The following is a 23,054-nucleotide window of genomic DNA, read 5'->3' as shown; positions in this document are numbered from 1 at the left end:
AGCCACTTCCTTTCCTTTTCCCCTCACATTACTACGCACACCCTCACTCTCCTTTTCTTTTTCACCTTTATTTTTACCACCTCTCCTTCTTGACTCAGCCAATTCCACATTCCTAACAGACCCAACCAGAACAAACCTATTGTCTACATTCTCAACCAAAACAGAAAGTACCACAGAGGGGGAGTTTTGAGCCTTCTCAGAGTCAGAAGACCCAGTTCCTTCCCCCTCAGTTGCAGATTTGAATGAATCTTCTGAGTTCTCAGAATCTTGGGCTTGACTTGCCTTTAATTTCTCGTTCAATTTCTTCGAAAGAGCACCAGATGCCACTGTTTTGCGAGCAAGCATTTTTACTCGCCTTCTCCTAGGTTGAGGAGTTGTGCTAGGTGGAGGGGGGGGGGTGGATGAATCAGAGGGAGTAGGTTGTGGAGGAGTGCCGGGGTTATCTTGAGGGTTCGACATTGTAATTGATTTCTTGAGAGAGTTTATGAGTTAGGCTTTTGGAAGAGAAAACAATTGAGAGTGAAATGGATTTTTGACGGTTTGAGTAGTGAGGTTGGCGGAGGGTAATGATGAGTATTTAAAGAAAGAGACCTATTTAATGACTAACAGTAGCTTTTACCAGTCAATTAGAGGTCTAATCAACCTGAAATTTCAGGTGGAATGAACGGTTAAGCTTCCCTAGATTTTAGGCATTTTATGTGGTGAGAACTCTAGTAGAGACAGAACTGGTTCAAAAAATAAACGGATAAGATTTTCTGATATTTTTGAACATAGGTAGGACTCTGCTCATGATTTAAATATTTATATTTCTAATTGTGCAGAGTATAGAAAACATACCTTGTCATTCAGATGAACCAATACTGATGAACTAGGTTCTTCATTTGGAATTCTCTTGATCATGCCTCAATTTTCCATAGTAGAGAAAACTTTGCTAGAGATCAGTGAGTCATATCAACACATGTCACAGGAGTATACTATTTACAGTATGAAACTGAGTAAAAATTAATCTAGATATTTACACAAGTTCCAGATTTCCTAGCCAAAATTTTTTTCATATAATTTTTTTCATTGTGCATTCTGAGCTGGTCCCATTAGGTGATCTTAATCATCGATAATTCTAGCCTATTCCTTTCAAAGCTTTCTCTACTCAATGCTTTAGTAAAGATGTCAGTAATTTGTTTATCAGTAGCACAGAATCCTGTGGTAATCAATCCTTTCTCATAGTTGTCCCTTTAGAAGTGACGCCTAACGTCTATATGCTTAGTCCTCTTATGATGAAATGGGTTCTTGGTCATACTAATAGCACTAGTGTTATCACAAAAGATAGGGATGTAACCAATTTCAATGCTAAAATCCATCAGCTACTGCTTGATCCACAACAGTTGAGCACAACAAGAGGCAACAACAACATACTCAGCCTCAGTAGTGGATAAGGCCACTGAATTCTGCTTTTTTGTGGCCCATGATACCAGACATGAACCAAGAAAATGAGCCATACCATAGGTGCTTTTCCTATCCACAAGGAAACCTGCATAGTCAACATCAACATATCCTACTAGATTAAAGTTACTATCTTTAGGGTACCAAAGACAAAGATCAGTAGTGCCTTTCAAATATCTCAATATCCTCTTGACAACAATCAAGTGGGATTCCTTAGGATTTTCCTGAAAACGAGCACAAAGCCCTACACTGAAAACTATGTCAGGTCTGCTAGCAGTAAGATGCAAAAGTGAGCCAATCATACCCCTATACAACTTCTGATCAACAGATGAACCAGGTTCATCTATGTCTAATTTAGTAGCTGTTGCAATGGGTGTGTCTATTTCTTTTGATTCATCCATTTTAAACTTCTTAATCAACTCTTTTGCATATTTCTGCTGATGGATCATGGTTCCATTTGGGTTTTGTTTGATCTGTAAGCCTAAGAAAAAGTTAAGCTCACCCATCATACTCATTTCAAATTCACTCCCCATTAATTTTGCAAATTCCTTACTCAGTTTTTCAGTGGTTGGCCCAAAAATTATGTCATCAACATATATTTGTACTACTACAATATCCTTACTTTTTCCCTCAAGAATAAAGTGCTGTTAATCTTACCTCTTTTGTATCCATGTTCAAGCAGAAATTTGGATAGACGTTCATACCATGCTCTAGGAGCCTGCTTGAGTCCATATAGGGCCTTGTCCAATTTGTATACATGATTTGGACACTCATTACTTTCAAACCCTGGAGGTTGTTTGACAAAGACTTCTTCCTTTAAGTAGCCTTTGAGGAAGGCACTCTTCACATCCATTTGGTGAAGGGTGAATTCCATGTTTGCTGCAAAGGCTATGAGGAGTCTTATTGCCTCCAGTCTTGCTACTGGAGCAAATGTCTCATCATAATGCATGCCCTCCTCTTGGCTATAACCTTGGACCACCAGCCTTGCCTTGTTCCTTGTAACTATTCCATCTTCATCAAGTTTGTTTCTGAAGACCCATTTAGTGCTAATCACTGATCTGTCCTTGGGTCTTGTGACCAGATGCGACACTTGGCTCCTTTCAAACTGATTGAGTTCATCTTGCATTGCATTCACCCAATCTGCATCCTGCAAAGCTTCAGCAACATTTTTAGGTTCAATAAGAGATAAGAATGCATCAAAAGCACATAGATTCTTTAATTGATATCTGGTTTTAACTCCAGAAGTTGGATCAGTAAGGATGTTCTCAATGGGATGAGAACTTTGATACTTGTAAGGTTTCGCAACCAACTGATTCCTGTTTTGAGTTTCTCCCATGTTTTGTTGCTGAGGAACATGCTCATAGACAGGTTCCATTTGGGAGTTAGATTCATTTCTTCTTTGTTCAGTTCCCCCTGTCAGGTTGCCCGGATGGAAGAACCTGTTCCATCACCTGTTCCTTCTTTTGGTGCATCTTCAGCTTGAGCTGTGACTTCACTCAATTCTTTTACCATCCCAATGGCTTCATCTTCATGTTCCTATTTCTCATAAAGAATGTTAGTTTCATCAAAAACTACATGTACACTTTTTTCTACACACAAAGTTCTTTTGTTGTACACTTTATAAGCTTTGCTATGTGAAGAATATCCCAAGAATACTCCCTCATCACTTCTCGGATCAAACTTACCTAGGGAGTCCTTTCCATTATTGTGCACAAAGCACTTGCATCCAAATGCCCTAAGATGGGATATATTTGGTTTTCTCCCTTTAAGTAACTCATAGGGAGTCTTCTCTACAAGAGGTCTAGTCATGCACCTATTAATGATGTAACATGCAGTATTTACAGCTTCTGCCCAGAAGCTATGGGGCAGTTTACTAGAAAGAAGCATAGTCCTAGCCATATCTTCAAGAGTCCTATTCTTTCTTTCAACTACTCTGTTTTGTTGAGGAGTCCTAGGTGCAGAGATATTATTATCTATACCATGCTCATCACAAAATTCAGCAAACTTAGCATTTTCAAATTCAGTTCCATGATCAGACCTAATTGATGCAAGTTGATTACCTAGTTGTTTCTGAGTGTTTCTAACAAAGGCAGTAAACATGTCAAATGCTTAACAATACCCAAGTAAACCTAGAGTAATCATCAACAAGTACCATCATATATTTCTTACCACCCCTGCTCAATGTTCTCATTGGACCACAGAGATCCATATGAAACAGTTCCATCGTCCTGGTCGTGCCTACCATTTTCTTGCTTTTAAAAGAGGATCTCACCTGCTTCCCCCTTGCACAAGTCTCACAAACTTTGTCTTCCTTGAACTTGATGTTAGGTAACCCTATCACCAGGTCCTTGGAGACTAATTTGTTGAGTTGATTTAGACTTGCATGACAAAGTCTTTTGTGCCACAGGAGGGGATCATTTTCCAACACACTCAAGCAAGTGAGTTCATTTTCTAAAAGAGTGGACAAATCTACAATGTAAATATTGTTAACTCTTTTTCCCTGCAAAACAATCTTGTCAGTGGTAAGATTAATCACAAAACATTTAGTAGAGGTGAATGCTACCAGGTTACCTCTGTCACACAGTTGTGATACACTGATTAGGCTATATTTCAAGCCATCTATCAAGTATACATTCTCAATGGAATGTGATTCTGTCTTACCTACCTTTCCAACCCCAATGATATCACCTTTCTTCCCATTTCCAAAGGAGACATTACCTCCTTTTAGGTCCTCAAGTGAAAGGAATTGGTTCTTACTTCCAGTCATATGCTTTAAGCAGCCACTATCCATGTACCATATTTGGCTACTTCCCTTCACTTGGACCTGCAAAACGAAATCAGGGGTTAGTCTTAGGAACCCAAACTAGTTTGGGTCCCTTTCTATAGGCAAAGGGGTGAATTAAATTCCTTTTGGCCTATCGAGGCAGCCTATTTTTCTCTTGAACAAAGGTTTTGTTCTTTTGACTGGCCTTTTCTTTTGCATTATATTCACTTTTGTAATGACTAGTCTTGCCACAGTGTGTGCAGATTTTGTTTTCAGGAAGTGTGATGTACTTGCTTTTGGGATCCCACTTAGGTGCTGGGGTCCCATAGCCAAGTCCTCTCTTGTTGCTACTGTGGTGCTCTTGTAGCCAGGATAGTGCATCAGAGGACTTATTCATTTGCAAGTTCTGTCTAGTTCATGCTTCACCTTGCCTAGGTCTTCTTTTGGGACTCTTATCTGCTCATCTTTCTTGTACAACTCATCCTTCATTTTTCCTAGATTTTCTTCTAAGGTGAGATGTGTGTGATCAGCCTTCTTCTTACCTGTTCCTAATTTCAGTTTTAAATTTTCAGACCTAAGTTCTAAGACACTAGTGTCAAGTTCAAGAACCTGGTTCTTCAACTCAGTATTTTTACTATCACTTTCACTAGCCCTAGATTCCAGATTTTTGCACTTGGCTTTTAGGATCACACACTCCCTAGACAGCTGTTCCTTCTCATTGTTTATGACCTTAGACTCATCAATGAAGTCTAGCAATAATTCAGATAACCTTTCTTTAGACAAAAATTTAATCTTGTCTTTGAGATGAATCTCACTTACCTCTTGTTCATTGTCTGATTCTCCAATGGCCATAAGTGCTTGTTCATCTCTAGCTTCATCTTCTGAATCCTCATCTGAGGTTTCTCCCCAAGCAGCAACCATAGCCTTTGTTGATCCTTTGTTCCTTTTTGGTTGAACCTGTTCCTTCTTCCTGTTTCTTCGTTCAGCCCTGTCCTTCTTCCATTCGATTTCCCACTGAGGACAATTCTTGATCATGTAGTCAGTCTTACCACATTTGTAGTAGCCCTCGTTGGTCTATTTTTCAGGAGCCCTTGGTTTGTTGAAGGTTGCACCTCTTGAAGAACCCTTTCCTCTCATTAGGTACTTCTTGAAATCCCTTGTGATCATAGCCATTTCATCATCCTCTAGGTCTTCACCTTCAGCTATTCTGAGAGCCAGGCTCCTTTCCTTCTTGGGTGCATCCATCTTCATGGTTTGCCTTCTCAGTTCATAGGCAGTGAGATTTCCAATCAGCTCATCCAACTTGAGAGTAGCAATGTTCTTTGATTCCTGAATAACCGTGATTTTGCTTTCCCAAGTTACTGGCAAGACCCTTATCAAGATTTTCTCAACCTTGTCTTCTTCAAGGATATTTCTTTCAAGAGACTTAAGTTCATTTGTTAGTGCTCTGAACCTTGTGTACATCTCTTGGATGGTTTCTCCTTCCTTCATAGTGAAATTCTCATATTGAGAATATAACAGTGTTCCTCTTGATCTCTTTACTTGAGGAGTTCCTTCATGGGCCACTTGTAGAGTGTCCAAGATCTCCTTGGCAGTGGTACAGCTTTGAATCCTGCTGTACTCGTCTGGACCTAGTCCACACACAAGCCATTTCTTGGCCTTGGCATTCTTTTCCCATTTCTTCAAATCTTCAGCAGTACAGTCAGCTCTTGTCTTTGGCACGTCCATTCCTTCAGCATTCTTCTTTGTAGTAGCCAGGGGACCATCAATAACTATATCCCAGAGTTCATAGTCTTCTCCTATGATGTGGTCTCTCATCCTGTTCTTCCACCAAGAATAGTACTGGCCATTAAAGAGTGGAGGCCTAGCAGTGGATTGCCCTTCCCATTTTCCAGGTGGTGCACTCATCTTGATCTGTTCCTAAGATGTTAGCCTCTTCAAGGATAACCCGTTATAATACCAATTGATGTTTTATACTTCAATACCACACAAGAGGGGGGGTGATTTGTGTGGTACCCAATTTTCGCTTAACTTGATTATAGAAGGACCTGGTTCTTCTATGTGTTCCAACTACTACTATTGCGGAATAATAAGTACAGAAAATAAAGAACACAGAGATTTTACGTGGAAAACACCTAGCTCAAAAGGTGAAAAAACCCACAACCTACCTTCCAGTAGGATTTTTCCAAACTCTCCACTAAAATCACTGAGCCAAAAACTGCATTTATAAAAATTCTTTTGTAAACCTAGGATTAACTCTAACCCCGTTGTGGCACACAACCTCAATTGTTGCGACAACTTCAAGTTAACTCTAACTTGAAAACTCTAAGTACCTAATACAATTGATTCTATAAAAGCTGAAAGGTACAATATAAAATCACCTACTACAATTGAACTAGAATAAAAGATAGACACTTGGAACTGGTTCTTCTATCTGGTTCAAGTAGTTTCAGAATTGCACGCTTGAATCACACATAAATTGCTTGTGAAGTTGCCTTGCTATTTTGCTCTCAATTTACGTTTAACTTCTGCTTATGTGCATTACCTGTAAAAGAGAACAACACTGATATTTAAGGAGTTGGTAATTTGAGATTAACTAGGATACAAATGCTACTCTTCCATGGTGGAAGAGTTCTAATTGACCTCATACGTTAACTCTATCCTTTTCCTAAACCGTGTTCTCTTTGTGTAAGGAGTCTTTCTCCTTATCCAATATGCAATCTTTTCGATCATGATCAGGAGATATCACTTCTGATAAGTTAGATTTATCTCCTTCACGTACATCTCACATGTTTGGGTTGATCACAACTGTGCTTCACAAGATGGACCAGGTCCATGTCTGAGTTCTTTTGTTAGTCTTCAAAACTTCACATTTACTTGGGACAACAGAAAACGTACCCAAAGTAAATGGATATGCATAAAAGTATGTAAAACCCTCCTTGGGAAGGGTCACTCCCTCCGTTAGATCGGGAGCAACAGTGTCCAAATCATGGGAGTGGTAGTCTTCCTTCACAACATGAATACTGGAAGGACGAATGGAAAAAGGGAATCTGCCAACAGCCCACGTGCGAGGGAGAGCCGAAGGGAGTTTCTCTTCGAAGTATTTTGTTGTAACAAAGACTTCTAGGAATGATAGAATCCATCGTTGGAGGAACATCATCATCACTTTGCTCTTACCCTTTAAAGAGCTAACGTTCTTTGAAGAAGAAGCCATTGGGATAAAAGAAAAGCTTTTTTGTATTAAAGGGAGTTGCAGAAAAGATTAATTAACAGCAAGGAAGATTTCAGAAAATTTTGGAAAGTTATGGAGTATAAGGGGAGAAGATTGATGCGTATAAGTAAAAGTTTTAGCGGCTAAATTCATGGCCATGATTACCTCGATAACCGACAAAAGCTATGCTTAATCGTGGGATGACGCGTGTTCGGGGCATTAAATGCAGAGAGACGTGCGTCTAATCAACCGTCAGAAAGAATCATAGCAATTCCTGCCAAAAGAATGTTTCTACCAACTTCCCGGTGACACAAAGTTATGTCACCGGAAAGCAGAGGGATTATCTGAATAGGGTAAAATATGCAATGCTACGTGGCTACTCAAAAGAAGGACACGTCGAACCTAAGATGGGGGATAACCAGAACCGAAGGCAATTGTTCCGTCTGTCACCGGAGAGAGTAAAGCTCATAAGGATGCAATAAATACTCTTCACCCGGTAGCATTCAATAGATAATATTCCACATCATTAAGTACGATTGCCCATTACAAGGAATTTGGCATTTATACTCACCGTTACATCTTCATCAATGGCCCTCATAATTGACATTAAAGATGGGCATCATCTTAGGACCTCCTTCCCTAGACGTAGCTATAAATAATGAGCTCAATTGTCATTGTAAAGGACACGAATTTTCGGCAAACTTACGCTATACTCTATCAAAATCATAGTACAATTTTATCTTCTTGTTTTTTGATTTCATTGTTGTTGTGGCTGGAAGCCCTGCTTCCGGAACCACTATTTTTGCTATTTCGTCTCCATCTCAAGGCTAAGTATTGCATATTTCTTCATTTATCTTATTATTTCAGGATCAAATTAATTCACTTGTCTAAAAACCACGTATAAATTCAACTTTACCGTTTTACGGGTAAACAATATTATATCAAAATCTTTAAACATGAGCTAATTGGAGGGAAATTAGCAATTACTTGACATTTCATACAATAATCACTGTTATTTTTATTTTTATTTTGCTGTAAGACATATTGCGTTTACATTATTTTGTCTAGGTTTATATATAAAAATAAAGTATTTTTGCGAATTATCCGGTAAACTTCCGAAGAAGTAATAATAGACACTTCCCGAAATATTTTCGACAATATGTATGATGAAGGCAATAATAGCCAGTTCCAACTCGAACAGATATTGCAATTCGATTTTCGCCCCGAGAGTTTTGTTCTTGGCGCAGTTGACCCAACTCTCTTCTTCTGCTGAATTTATCTCATCAATCTCCTCCTGATCTCTTTCTTATCCGCGCGAAATCTAGTTTGTAAGTGCCCTTCTCTGCCTAACCCTAATCCCCTTTTCCCATAGCTCTCCTTTGTTGGATGTTTAATTCTAAATTGCGATTTTTACAAGTTATATGGGCGTGCTTGTTTGCTCCCATGTGATATTTTGGCTTTAAAATAGTTACTAATTATACTGACCTGCCTTTTCGTATATTGTTAAAAGGGAATTAGATCATAAAAAGATGATTTTTTTAATTGTGTTGTGAGTTTCAGTTCATGGAATATTATTAAGCTTATGGATCCCCTTCCAATGATTTTCATTAGTGGAATGTGAATTGTGTTTCAATTGTTTTGTATCTCTGCTCCAGAATGCGTATAGTTTATCCATTGCCTGATAAAACAATCTTTTATGCACACACACACACACAAAAAAAAAAAAAAAAGCAAGATCTTTCCCTTGTGTTAGGCTATAGTGGAAACCCTCAAATCTAGAGCTTATGATCTTAACTTACAAGCCATTTCCAGTTAGTGGAACTGCTTGACAGTGGATTTTAATTTTTTAATAAGAAAAGCCTTATTCTCATCATTACTTTAACTGCATCAGAAAAGCCGCAACTTGGATTCATTTGTGCCATTAGTTGATATGTGATCTTGTTGCTTCTTCGAGTGTCATGATTGCTCTGAAGTTGTGATGGTTTACTGATCTACCTTCCTGATAATTTCTCTCAAGGGAGTATAAGGGCGAGGTCATTAATTTGAACTCATGCAAAAATTCCATTCTTGTAATCATAACTATTGACTGTGGCTAAAAAGTAAAAAAGAGATATTGAAGTATTCAATTTCAGCTTCTAATATTTTGCACTTTAAGCATCCGAATTTGTCTTAAGTACTCCTTGAACCCGAATCAACCAATATGCCTTAAAACGTCCTGAGGTTGGGGGTTAGTGTGTAAAAGATATCGATATTAGTATCTTTGATAATTATTATTTTTCTTTTGTGGGATTTCTAATCATAGCATAGATGAGTTTTATTCATGGAAATCAAATTAATGATCTTTTTGGTTCATGGCATCAAAGTTACTGGTTTCATTATGACTTAAGTTATGTTAGAATTTAGAGAATAAGACTATTCTGTCAACAAGAAAAATGAAAAACTGTACTGACAGTGTTAGTCTGATGTTGGATTACTCTTTCATCTGCAATTTTGTATCCTATATGCAAGTATATTTTTTCTCTATGAAAATTAAATACTCACTTCTTTTTTTCAGCTAAGTAGCTTAGCAAAATGTCCGGGCAAAGTCAGCGTTTGAATGTTGTCCCCACAGTTACAATGCTGGGAGTTATTAAAGCTCGCCTTGTTGGAGCAACAAGAGGCCATGCTTTGCTGAAAAAGAAAAGTGATGCTTTGACTGTGCAATTCCGTCAGATTCTAAAGAATATAGTGTCAACAAAGGAATCAATGGGAGAGGTCATGAAAGACTCCTCCTTTGCTCTGACTGAGGCAAAATATGCTGCTGGTGAGAACATCAAGCACGTTGTCCTTGAAAATGTCCAGAATGCAACTCTTAAAGTTCGATCTCGGCAGGAAAATATTGCTGGGGTGAAGCTCCCCAAGTTTGAACATTTCTCTGAAGGAGAGACCAAGAATGACCTGACTGGATTAGCTAGAGGGGGGCAACAGGTACAGGCCTGTCGTGCTGCTTACGTGAAATCTATTGAGTTACTTGTTGAGCTTGCATCGCTGCAAACATCATTCTTGACTCTTGATGAGGCAATCAAGACCACAAATCGGAGGGTCAACGCCTTGGAGAATGTTGTAAAGCCTCGGCTGGAGAATACAGTTCTTTACATCAAGGGGGAACTTGATGAATTGGAAAGGGAAGACTTCTTCCGTCTGAAAAAGATACAAGGTTACAAGAAGAGGGAGGTAGAGAGACAGATGGCATCTGCCAGGCAATATGCGGAGGAGAGGGCTGCTGAAGAACTTTCTTTGAAGAAAGGCATTACGCTTGGTTCAGCCCATAACATACTCTCCCATGCTTCACAGAAAGATGATGACATTATTTTCTGATTCGGAGGTCAGCTTTTTGGTTAAGTTATGTTGGTTGTTAAATATAGGAACGGATTATATTATTAGATGGAGATATTTTTACTATTCAATAAGAGCTCTATCATGTTTGTACTTAATGAACTCTTCGGGGAGCAGCCTCATTGGCTATTTGTGAGTGCTTTTTCCAATTTTTCGATTCAGTGAGCTGTTGGATGGAAATTTTATTTTTTTCTCATATTATGCCCAAGCTTATCATCTTTTGCTTGTCACAAATTTGTTGTCGCGTATTTGATAATATTCTCTCCCTTCTGTACATGAGCAACTGCACTCGGAAATGCAGATAGTGAAAATGGCCATTCTTGCTAGGATTGAGTCAAATGCACCAAAAAAAATTTCTTTTATTTGTGAGATAACCTTGTTCTGAGCCTATTAGTTCCCATAATCCTTGGGTATATTGAGTGTGCTGCATTAGGTAAAGAGGAGAAAAGCGATAAAATATACATAAGTTTTGTGGTTACTCCTACATGTAATCTTTTGAAATCATTTGTATTTAGTGAAGTTATGAGGATTGCTTCATCCCAGTATTGGGATTGCTTCTTTTCTTGCATTCCTCCATTGCTTGGAGTCCCAGACTTTATTGATGGTTTCAGCTGTATTTCATGTTGATGCAGTTTATATTCTTGTTCTAAGGCCTTTGATGCAGTAAATATTACTAATACTAGGGGTGGCAAGTGGGCGGGTCAGGTCGAATATGGGCAGGTTGAAGATGGGTTAGACAAAAACGGATAAAATATCCGACCCGCCCATATTTGAAGTTTGAATATTAACTCACAGCTAAGGGTGTTCATAAAAATCCGAAAAACCGAACCAAACCGAAAACCAAACCAAACCGACCAAAAAAACCGATACTTTTTGGTTTGGTTTGGTTTTGGTTTTGAATTTTAAAAACCGATCAAGTTTGGTTTGGTTTTGGTTTTAATCAGAAAAAAATCCAAAAAAAAAAAAACCGAACCAAACCGACTATAGGAGTAGCTATTTCAAATTTATTATTACACCTATATATATATGTGTGTATTTTATACAAAGTTTCAAAAATTTAATGGTAAATATTAATAGTTTGCACTTTTAGTATAGTTATTTACCTTTACATTCTAGTTTGATTGGTAGTTTTCTTTTGTTACGGGTAAGAATCCATTTCGTGTTAAAAATAATATATTTTTAATTGAGTCCTTAAATTATTCATCACTACTTGATTCAATTATCACCAATATATCTTGGTAAATAATAGATTTCTCAAAGGGCAATTGATTTGATAGTGTTACGTTGAAAATGTGGTCGCCGGAATATGTGTTTGGTAGTGTATGTCTTATATTTAAGAAAAAAACCAACAAATAATCGAAAAAACCGAAAAACCGACAAAACCGACATAAACCGAATCGAGAAAAAACCGACTTAAATGGTTTGGTTTGGTTCTAATATTTGAAAAACCAACTTACTTGGTTTGGTTTCTTTTTAGGAAAAAAAACCAATCCAAACCGAACCATGAACACCCCTACTCACAGCTTTGGGGCAAATCAACCCCTGAATGGTTGTTGTATCGATAAACCAAAACATTGCTGATTTATCTTGGCTTGCAGGATATTTTTTGGAGCTGGACCTTTGGTGCAGTTGGTATTGCTATATTTTCTGAAAAAGTGGCATTGAGATCCTGGTTAAATGATTTTTTTTTATAACCGTGGTGTCCGGGCCAGCTTGTGCGCACCTCGACACTCTTGGCTAAATTATTTTTAAAGATATTGTGCACTTTTGGAGCGGAAATCATCTTCGACCTACATTTTTTAGATTCATATTTTTCTGGTTTCTGACACATTAAAATTAAAGCCAAACGAGGATGCAAAATCGACTACAAGTTGAATACTTTGTCCTTCAAAAGTTAAAAGTGTGCAAAAGTTTATGGATGAAGGAGTAGTGATCGATTGATGACTAAAGAGCTATGGAGGAAATAGGAGTGGAAAAGTTGTTGATAGGATGAAGGAAAAGCCAAGAGTTGGAGAAAGAGTCAATTCCTCTGATATTTATAGCAACCTCCAGGGGTCCAATGTTCATAACCAAATAAAGAAGGAGAAAGAAGGGTGAGAGGAAGTTTCAACTGCTATTTAATGCTTACAAGCACAGTAAATTAAACCTAATTCACTGTTCATGGTCAGAATATAGAGGTATTTTGGATGCGTTGAGCATTGTCAAACTTTTTCGTTGAGCATTGTCAAACTTTTTCTTGTGTTTGTCTTCATAGTCCATCCAAGGGTCTGTTTTGAATAACTGTTGTTTTCTTGTAATGGTTGGATGCTGGTCTTTTTTAGCAGAGGCTGTGCCAATGGTTGGGCGCAGATAATCTTCTTGGATTTTGTTAAACTAGTTTAGCTCTGTTTAGGCTTTTGTACTTAACTCATTGATTTTCTGGGTTTAACTTATTGGTGATCTTGGGCTTTCGGAACATTGCATATTCTGGTAGGCTGCGTAAAGACATCTTGTTTTTTGGGTTCTTTTTGTGCCCATTGTTCTAAGAAATTGGACAAGGATCTGGAGTTATCAGATCTGAAGGCTATTGTCAGCACGATGTTGTATTTATATTCTTGGGATGCAATGACCATGCCTCCTTGTTAAGTGAAGACGTTGTTACTGAGACTTCTATGAAGAAATAAAGATAGGTTATTGTTCAGTTATACTAGTATGTCTTTGTTTTGTGTCCCGTAGATCGAATATTGTTGTTGTAGCTTTCATTTCACTGTTTTTTCAATATCTGAATAGATTTTAAAAAATCTAAACACTTCCAAATTTGATGAAGCTGTAAACCTGTCTCCTACCCCTGTGTCTGTGCTGTGAATTCTAAGTAGCTGATATTTGCTTATTGCACAGTGCATATTTAATTTACTTGGTGCTTCCTTGAATTAATTCTCATCTTTAACGACATATTACACTATGCAAACAAACAGTTCCCGAGCTGTTCTACCAACATCACCACACTAGAATCTTGCTTATAGTCTTTCCCATCTCTGCTCAGTCCTGATATCTCCCACCTTAGTGACATAGTAAGCCTTTTAATTTAGGATATCTATCTTTTTGTATTTTCCATTTTTAGGGGGGTAAGGTGGAAGAAGTAACACGGGTTTGGCTTGTATTTTGGTGGGAAGACTCTGAAAGAGCTGTAGCAATTTTCTTCTTGAAGGCTTGTGCTTCTCATCAATGTGGTTGTCTATAATCTCTTGGACTCATTTCCATGGTTCAATTACAAGGTATATGAGTCTACTACACTTGTGCTGTTGGCAGGAGAATAATACTGAGGGAGCCCTTAGATGGTTAGATTTGACAAAGTGCCTTGTTTCTGGAAGAAGAAAATATTAACCTGACTTACTAAATCTGCAGTACCTACCTTTCTGCTAATAATGTCTTGCCTTGCAGTGCCTGCGATACTGCTAGTTAATCTCAATATGTTATTTCTTGAGAAAACATCCTAAGAGGAAGAAAAAAGTAGGTTTTGTTCTTAAATGTAAGTTACTTTGACTGCATTTTTCTTTAGGTTCTTGAGATTCTGAGTCACTCATTTGGCGGGAAGGAATAGTAACATGCTTGATGGTTCTCAGACGAGGGAATTATTTGTCTATAAGTATCTCTTGCTGGTTCAGAAAATTTTATGTGATGCTAGATACTTTTGAGGGAGTCCAGAAGCATATTGATAGGATGACAATGAAGAGCAAAATACAGGAGCGTGAGTAAGAAATTGTAAAACAATAGCCTTGATGAGTATGCAGATCATAGCAGTTCAATGTACTGTTAGGTTTTTTTATGTATTTAATTAATATATTAAATACTTAAAAGAGGGTGAATGTGAAATGGAGGGAAATGAAATTTTTGAGTAAATTCAAGTTTCCCCCCTTGTAAATGGACATTGTCCCATATTGGAAGAGGAAGAGGTTTTTTATGGGTATATAAGCAATTGCTCTTCTTCTAGCTCTTAAAGAGTTGAGAAGAAGGCAAGCCTCGCGCCGCCGTCGTCGTCGTTGCTCGATCGGCTCGGCTTCGGCTTCGGATGATTGATTAACTTTTTGGACCAAATTTAATATTAACAGAAATGTTATTAAATATTTATTTTAATAACAGAATATTAATATTAAATATTAATATTAAATCCAATCTGTTTTTCTGTTTTGGTAACAGAAAATTAACTACTCTCTTCAATTTTTCCTCTTTATTGTTGAGTAAATGGCCATTTATGTAATGGCATTTATGCTGTGGCCGTTTTGCATAAACGTTGGCTATAAATACAAAACTATTCTGCTCAGAATTTCACTACGATTTTCTGAGTTTCTTCTCCTTCTTCTGCAAACAAAGCAAAAGTAAGTGTGATTTGCTTTCGAACTTTGTGTTCGCTGAAACACTGGGGTTTGCAGTACCACTACACCAGTGTGTAATTCGTTCTATCCTGGGAGGAAATAATCCATAACCTTGGGTACTAGGAGGGGATTAAATTCCTTAAGGAAATACTGTGAATTCAGTGGGCTCGAATTGGTTTTCTGTCATTTCTGTTTATATTCATTTATATTTTCAGAATTACTTTACAAATACAGTGTACTAACAAGCTTAAGGAATTTAACGTACTTTTTGTATTTGTACTCACTGTTTCTGGAGAGTAAAACCTTTGTGGTTTTGTACTCTATTAAAATCTACGTGATTTTAACGTTTGTGTCATTCTTTTACAGAAATGACTAATGATAATGTGAACCAAGCTGTTCCAATGGTGACTGCCAATGCCTCAACGAGCCGAACGACACCGGCAGCATTGACACCGACGGAGAAACCCAGAAAATTTTTCAGGATTGATTTCAAGCGCTGGCAGAAAAAAATGTTCTTCTATTTGACTACTCTAAGTCTCGAGAAGTTCATCAAGGAAGATTTTCCTGTGCTGTCCGATGAAACTCCAGAAACTGAACGCTTTCTCGTGATTGAGGCGTAGAAGCATTCAGATTTTTTGTGCAAGAATTATATTCTAACCGGGCTGGAGGATGCTTTGTATAACGTCTACAGTGGCGTGAAAACGTCAAAGGAACTGTGGACTGCGCTTGAAAAGAAATACAAAATCGAAGATGCCGGGTTGAAAAAGTTTGTTGCTGCAAAGTTTTTGGACTACAAAATGGTAGATAGCAAGTCTGTTATTACCCAAGTCCAGGAATTGCAAGTGATTATTCACGATCTCCTTGCTGAAGGTATAAATCAAATTAATATTGATGTTGAAAGTAGTAATCTTAGTATTTTTACTAACAGAAATTGCATTGAAGGTCTTGTCATCAATGAAGCATTCCAAGTAGCAGCGATGATTGAGAAGTTGCCTCTTTTGTGGAAGGACTTCAAAAACTACTTGAAACACAAACGCAAGGAGATGTCCCTTGAAGATCTCATTGTTCGGTTGAGAATTGAAGAGGACAACAAAGCTGCTGAAAAGAGAGGCCGTGGGAACTCAACAATAATGGGAGCAAATATTGTTGAAGATAACAAAAAGAGGAAGAAGGCTTCTGGACCAAAATACAACCCAAGCAAGAAGCGGTTCAGTGGAAACTGCTACAACTGTGGAAAAACCGGACACAAATCTACGGAGTGTCGTGCTCCGAAGAAAGACAAGAAGAAGGGTCAAGCAAACATGGTTGAAAAGCATGATGATGTACCTTTGACACTACGTACTTAATATATACGAAACTAGCTTAGTATACACAGTTTAATTTAGATGACTGAAAAAGTATCAATTTCCTAGCTAAACAGAGAAAAATTAATTAAGAAGGTAAGAGTAAGACTCCCGAACATGTTCCTTTCTCAAATGCTTTTACTTAATCACTCCTATTAAACAATACTCCCTCCTATCTACAATAAGTGACCAATTTGTTTGGGGCACACCCATTAAGGAAATACTAAATTCTAGACAAAATTAGTTAGTATGACTAAACTACCCTTAATTAGATGTTGCAGCATAGTTAATATGAGGAGTAAAATATTTTTTAGGGATATGTCATAAGGGTAATTTTGAAAAAACAAATTGAATTGTTTCTTAATATATAAATGGACACTTATTTTGGACCAAAATAAAAAGACATATATATATATATATATATATATATATATATATATATATATATATATATATATCACTTATTGTGGAACGGAGGAAATAGTAGTGTAGTACTAGTAGTATATTAATATAGGTGCCCGTCAAACCCTATTGCGATATTTAATTAAGAGAAGACAAACCGTTACAAGAAAGTATCTTCTCCGAGTTTCATTTTTTATTCTCACTTTCTTGATCCGATCACTCAATATGTTTTTTTTTTTGGAAATTTTACACCCAATAGAAAAGCTTAGTACCCTATTTATTTTAAATAAGCACCATATATGCTGAATAATATTTTTCTCTCTCCTTTTTTAAATTTTCTCTCACTTAATCACCGTAAAATCTGTATCAAAATCGAACCACGTTCTCTCTCTTTCTCTCTCTCTCTCTCTCTCTCTCTCTTGCATACACTTTACTCTCTTCTCCCACAAACTCACGATTCAGACTTCTTCTCCCACCCAAATTCCCTAGGTTTCCCCCATTATCANAATCTAAGTATGTTAAACATCCTTATAAGTCAGTTGAAAGGAATTCAAATCCTTTAGACTTAATTCACACAGATATTTGTGACATGAAGTCAATACCATCTCGCTGTGGAAAGAAGTATTTCATAACTTTTATTGACGATAATACTCGATATTGCTATGTTTACTTACTTAATAGTAAAGATGAAGCAATAGACGCATTCAAGCAATACAAAAATGAAGTTGAAATGCAACTTAACAAGAAAATAAAAATGATAAGAAGTGATAGGGGTGGTGAATATGAATCTCCTTTTGAACAAATATGTTTAGAATATGGAATTATTCATCAAACAACGGCCCCTTACACGCCCCAATCCAATGGGATTGTAGAAAGAAAGAACCGTTCATTAAAGGAGATGATGAACGCATTATTGATAAGTTCTGGTTTGCCACAGAACTTGTGGGGGGAAGTCGTTCTTACGGCTAGCCGAATACTAAATCGAGTACCCCATAGCAAAGCACAATCCATTCCATATGAAAAATGGAAAGGAAGGAAGCCTAACTTGAATTATTTTAAAGTGTGGGGGTGTTTGGCAAAAGTGCAAGTTCCTAAACCCAAAAGGGTAAAAATAGGACAGAAAACCGTTGATTGTGTTTTCATAGGATATGCGACTAATAGTAAAGCATATCGATTTCTGGTTCATAAATCAGAAAATCCCGACATTCATAATAATACGGTTATAGAATCAGATAATGCTGAGTTCTTTGAAAATATATATCCGTATAAAAAGGAATGTGAGTCGATTGGTGAAGGATCTAAACGACCTCGGGAAGAAACAAAAGAAAGTACACTTAACCAGGAGGATCCAAGACGTAGTAAACGTCAAAGAACGTCTGCTTCATTTGGACCAAATTTTGTGACTTTCTTATTGGAAAATGAGCCTCAAACATTTAAAGAAGCTATGTCTTCTTCGGAATCATTGTTATGGAAAGAGGCAGTCAATAGTGAAATAGAATCCATATTGAACAACCATACATGAGAATTGGTTGATCTTCCTCCTGGAAATAAACCGTTGGGTTCTAAATGGATCTTTAAGAGGAAAATGAAAGATGATGGCACTATTGACAAATATAAGGCAAGACTTGTAGTCAAAGGGTATAGACAACGAGAAGGTCTTGACTATTTTGATACATACTCTCCAGTTACAAGAATTGCGCCCATACGAACTTTAGTAGCATTAGCTGCAGTTTATGGTCTTGAAATTCATCAAATGGATGTTAAGACGGCCTTCTTAAATGGAGAGTTGGGGGAAGAAATATACATGGAACAACCTGAAGGGTTTGTGGTTCCAGGTAAAGAAAGGATGGTCTGTAGACTTGTTAAGTCCCTTTACGGACTAAAACAAGCACCCAAATAATGGCATGCGAAATTTGACCAAACAATGTTGTCAAATGGATTTAAGATAAATGAATGTGATAAATGTGTGTACATTAAAAATGTTCCAAATCACATAGTCATTGTTTGCTTATATGTGGATGATATGCTCATAAAGAGTAATGACATTGCCAACATAAATGCTACTAAGCGTATGCTAACTAACAAGTTTGATATGAAAGACTTGGGAGTTGCTAATTTAATTCTGGGAATTAAGATCCATAAGACTTCTCAAGGTCTGGCGTTGTCACAATCTCATTATATTAAGACAGTACTTTGAAAAATTCAAGCACTTGGGCTTTAAAGTTGCAAAGACTCCAATTGACGTGAATCTTGCATTAGCAAAGAACAAAGGCCAAAGCATATCACAATTGGATTATGCTCGTGTCTTGGGTTGCTTAATGTACATCATGAATTGTACACGACCAGATATAGCTTGTGCTATAAGTAAATTGAGTCGATATACGAGCAATCCAGGTCAATCTCATTGGATGGCGATGATACGAGTTTTTGGGTATTTAATACATACCCAGGACTTTGCTTTGCGCTACAGTAAATATCTTGCAGTCATTGAGGGATACTGTGATGCAAATTGGATCACCGGATCAACTGATTCCAAGTCCACAAGAGGATATGTATTCATTATTGGTGGAGGAGCGGTATCTTAGAAGTCGTCCAAACAAACTTGTATTGCCCGCTCTATAATGGAGGCTGAGTATGCTCATATGAAGAAGTTGAATGGCTCCGGAATTTCTTGGAAGATATTCCATTTTGGCCCAAACCATTGGCACCAATATGCATACATTGTGATAGTCAAGCGGCAATTGGAAGGGCTGGGAGCGTTATGTATAACGGTAAATCTCGTCATATACGACGAAGACATAAAACCGTTAGACAATTACTCTCTAGAGGAATTATCACGATTGGCTATGTAAAGTCAAGTGATAATGTGTCGGATCCACTTACAAAAGGCCTAACTAGAGAGGTAGTTGAGAAATCATCAAGGGGAATGAGACTGTGGCCGAGAACAAGTCATAGTGGCGGTAACTCTACCTAGAAGACTGGAGATCCCAAGATCTAAGTTCAAGGAGATCAAACAAAGTCATTAATGACGGTTCAACATTGTCAAATAAACTTTTGGTCCATTCTCGTGATGAGACAATATTCAGTACCAAGGATAAAATATCAAGGCTTTTTAATGATTTCTAAATTTGATATGGGGTATATCAAATAGTGTATCTACGGGATGACACGTTTAGGAATCACCTATGTAAGTGTGAAGTGTTAGCCGCTTCAAGGAGAACTTCGTAAGGCCAGTTCTCTACGCACTTATGAAACCAGGCGGTGTTCATGGCTGAAACGAACACAACAATGAGAACCAAAGACGGTTAAGGGTTGGTTGTGTGATTTGTGGTTGTCTAGGTATACACCAAAGTTCGACGGTTCAAAGATATCAAATCTAGGCTGCCCACAGAAAGGAAAGAGTTTACCGACCCGATTGATCGAGAATATCCGACATAAGTTTACTACGGAAAGTTCAAAGTGAAACCTACTTATCCAGATACAATTAATCCTTACTTGCGAATCACACAGTTTTTCATGCATACTTCCATGATATAGCCATTCCCCATTCATGTGGGGGATTGTTGGGTTTTTTATGTATTTAATTAATACATTAAATACTTAAAAGAGGGTGAATGGGAAATGGAGGGAAACGAATTTTTTGAGTGAAATTTTAAGTTTCCCCCTTGGTAAATGGACATTGTCCCATATTGGAAGAGGAAGATGTTTTTTATGAGTATATAAGCAATTGCTCTTCTTCTAGCTCTTAAAGAGTTGAGAAGAAGGCAAGCCTCGCGCCGTCGTCGTCGTCTTCGCTCGCTCGCTCGGCTCGGCTCGGCTCGGCTCGGCTCGGCTTCGGCTTCGGCTTCGATTCGGATTTGGTCAAATGATTGATTGATTAACTTTTTGGACCAAATTTATCTGTTAATAATAAAATTTCGGATTTTCTGAGTTTCTTCTCCTTCTTTTGCATACTTTTAGCATCAAACAAAGCAAAAGTAAGTGTGATTTGCTTCCGAACTTTGTGTTCGCTGAAACACTGGGTTTGCAGTACCACTACACCAATGTGTAATTCGTTCTATCCTGGGAGGAAATAATCCATAACCTTGGGTACTAGGAGGGGATTAAATTCCTTAAGGAAACACTGTGAATTCAGTGGGCTCGAATTGGTTTTCTGTCATTTCTGTTTATATTCATTTATATTTTCAGAATTATTTTTGCAAATACAGTATACTAACATGTACTAGAGCCCAGGAAAAGCCTTTCATGTTATCGGACGGTTGGTATCAGATCTTAATTTCTGAAATTTTAACTTAAAGATGATCTAGTAATGGTCTTAATGGTGCTGATGATTAATCAAAGAAGTTTCTGCCTTTTGCGCTAGTCCCAGTAGAATGTAGAAGATTTCAACACAGATCTGGAACTTTAACAATGTCTCTGGTGCATGAAAGTTCTCTTGGTTAAACAATGTCTTGTACAATTTACTTCATTGCTTATCCCAATACTAACTTGTACATTTGTGCTAGAATTAGAGAGACCTACTCTTATGTGTTTTGAGATGACACTCTACCCGCTTGTATTTTGAAATATATGCTATTAAATTTGCAAACTATCTTTATACAGTTATTTAAGATCAAAAGACTCTGCAAGTTGAGCAATATATATTACTTCAGGTAAAGAAAGATAAGTAGCCAAGACTAGTGTTTATTGCTTCTCGAGTAAAAGAGTAAAACAAGTAATAGGATACTTTCTAATTTTTTCCTCATTTACAAAGTCTCACTGATGCACCGATGAGGAGGTGTGAGAGGTTGGCCTTGGAGGCTTAAGGAGAGGTAGGGGTAGGCCGAAAAATTATTGGGGTGAGGTGATTAGGCAAGACATGGCGATGCTCCACTTTACCGAGGACATGGCCCTTGATAGGAAGGTGAGGAGGTCGAGGATTAGAGTAGATGGTTAGGTAGCTGAGTGATTTCCTTGTTCATACTAGTATAGTATCAGTACGTACTCTCTTATGATTTTTTTTAGTCTTAGGTCTCTATTATTGCCTATTGTGTCTTTCATTTTGGTCTATCTTACTATTTTGATGTTATTAATGCTTCCTTTCCCTGGCTCCTCACCGTTGTTTCTGGCGGTTTTTTTTTCATTATTGTTGTGCTTATGCTTTATTGAGTCGAGGATTTATCGGAAACAATCTCTCTATCTCCACGAGATCGGGATAAAGTTTGCGTACACATTACTCTCCCAAGATCCCGCAATATGAAATTTCACTGGGTATGTTAGTGTTGTATTTACAAAGTCTACGGCAAGAACTCACATTGGATCCACCACAGCCAATTAGTAGTACTAGTAGATTCATCAAAAGCAATATCTTTCTCCTTTACAAAGGAAAAAGGACCTGCACACTTTTATTTCTTCCGATGTTTGTTGGACCTTCTTTAACATGTTTTGCACTTCAACTAAAGTCCTAAAAACGTAAATTTTTTGTCCTGTTTCGTTGACTAAAAGGTATGCACATAGATCTTCTGAAACGCAGTCTTTGTAATTTCTTTACAATCACAGTATTTTATTGACTTTGTCCTTTTATTATAACCGCAGTATTTATTGCTCCCGGGGCACTTTATTTCATCCGCGGAAATGAGTTTTTTTATATAAAAAGTTTCTTCTTTTTAGTACTTGAATGGTATAGCTCCAAAATGTTCAACCAATAATGTTGACCAAAATATGAAGTCCAGATATGACGGTTATCTACTCGTCCATTACCCCGTGTTAGAATAGTAAATTCAAATAACCACGATCTATATGATAAAAGAAATAAAGTTTCAATATTCAAAGGCCTCCTAACTAGAGTCAACTAAGAGTAAGGGTAGCATGTGGGCCGGATAGGACCCGGCCCGGCCCAGGACCGCAAGCCTAAATGGATGGTGTGCCTAAACGGTCCTAATCGGATAGGACCGGGACCGTGGGGAGGTGGGCTGGTAGTGGCCGGTCTTGTGCATGAGGCCCGTGAGACCGAGACTGGCTGGGAAGTGGGCCGGTTCAACCAGTCCTAAACAGGCCCAACGGCTCCAAATTTAAAAAAAAAAAAATTGCCCGTTAGGGCTTTTAAAAAGTAGCCGTTTGGGCTGCCAAAATAGCCGTTGGCTATTTACAAAATAGCCATTTAATCCCTCCCCCCCCCCTCCTCCACC

The 23,054-nt window shown here is 37.7% G+C and overlaps 1 protein-coding gene across 1 annotated transcript; it reads left to right on the top strand.

The window, feature by feature from the left end:
• LOC109225118 (V-type proton ATPase subunit D-like) lies at window positions 8,555-11,003 on the top strand. Its single transcript, XM_019389708.1, has 2 exons — window positions 8,555-8,743; window positions 9,970-11,003. Exon 2 carries the CDS (start codon window positions 9,987-9,989, stop codon window positions 10,770-10,772), a length of 786 nt encoding a protein of 261 aa, XP_019245253.1. The 5' UTR covers window positions 8,555-8,743; window positions 9,970-9,986; the 3' UTR covers window positions 10,773-11,003.

The sequence above is a fragment of the Nicotiana attenuata genome, chromosome 1 (genome assembly GCF_001879085.1).
Source record: "Nicotiana attenuata strain UT chromosome 1, NIATTr2, whole genome shotgun sequence".
NCBI lineage: Eukaryota > Viridiplantae > Streptophyta > Magnoliopsida > Solanales > Solanaceae > Nicotiana > Nicotiana attenuata.
The sequence above is the reverse complement of the archived record's forward strand: the minus strand, read 5'-3'. Positions and strand labels throughout refer to the sequence as shown.

Bases quoted from the DNA above. Each gene is read 5' to 3' on its own strand.
- LOC109225118 (XM_019389708.1), top strand. From the start codon at position 9,987: ATGTCCGGGCAAAGTCAGCGTTTGAATGTTGTCCCCACAGTTACAATG.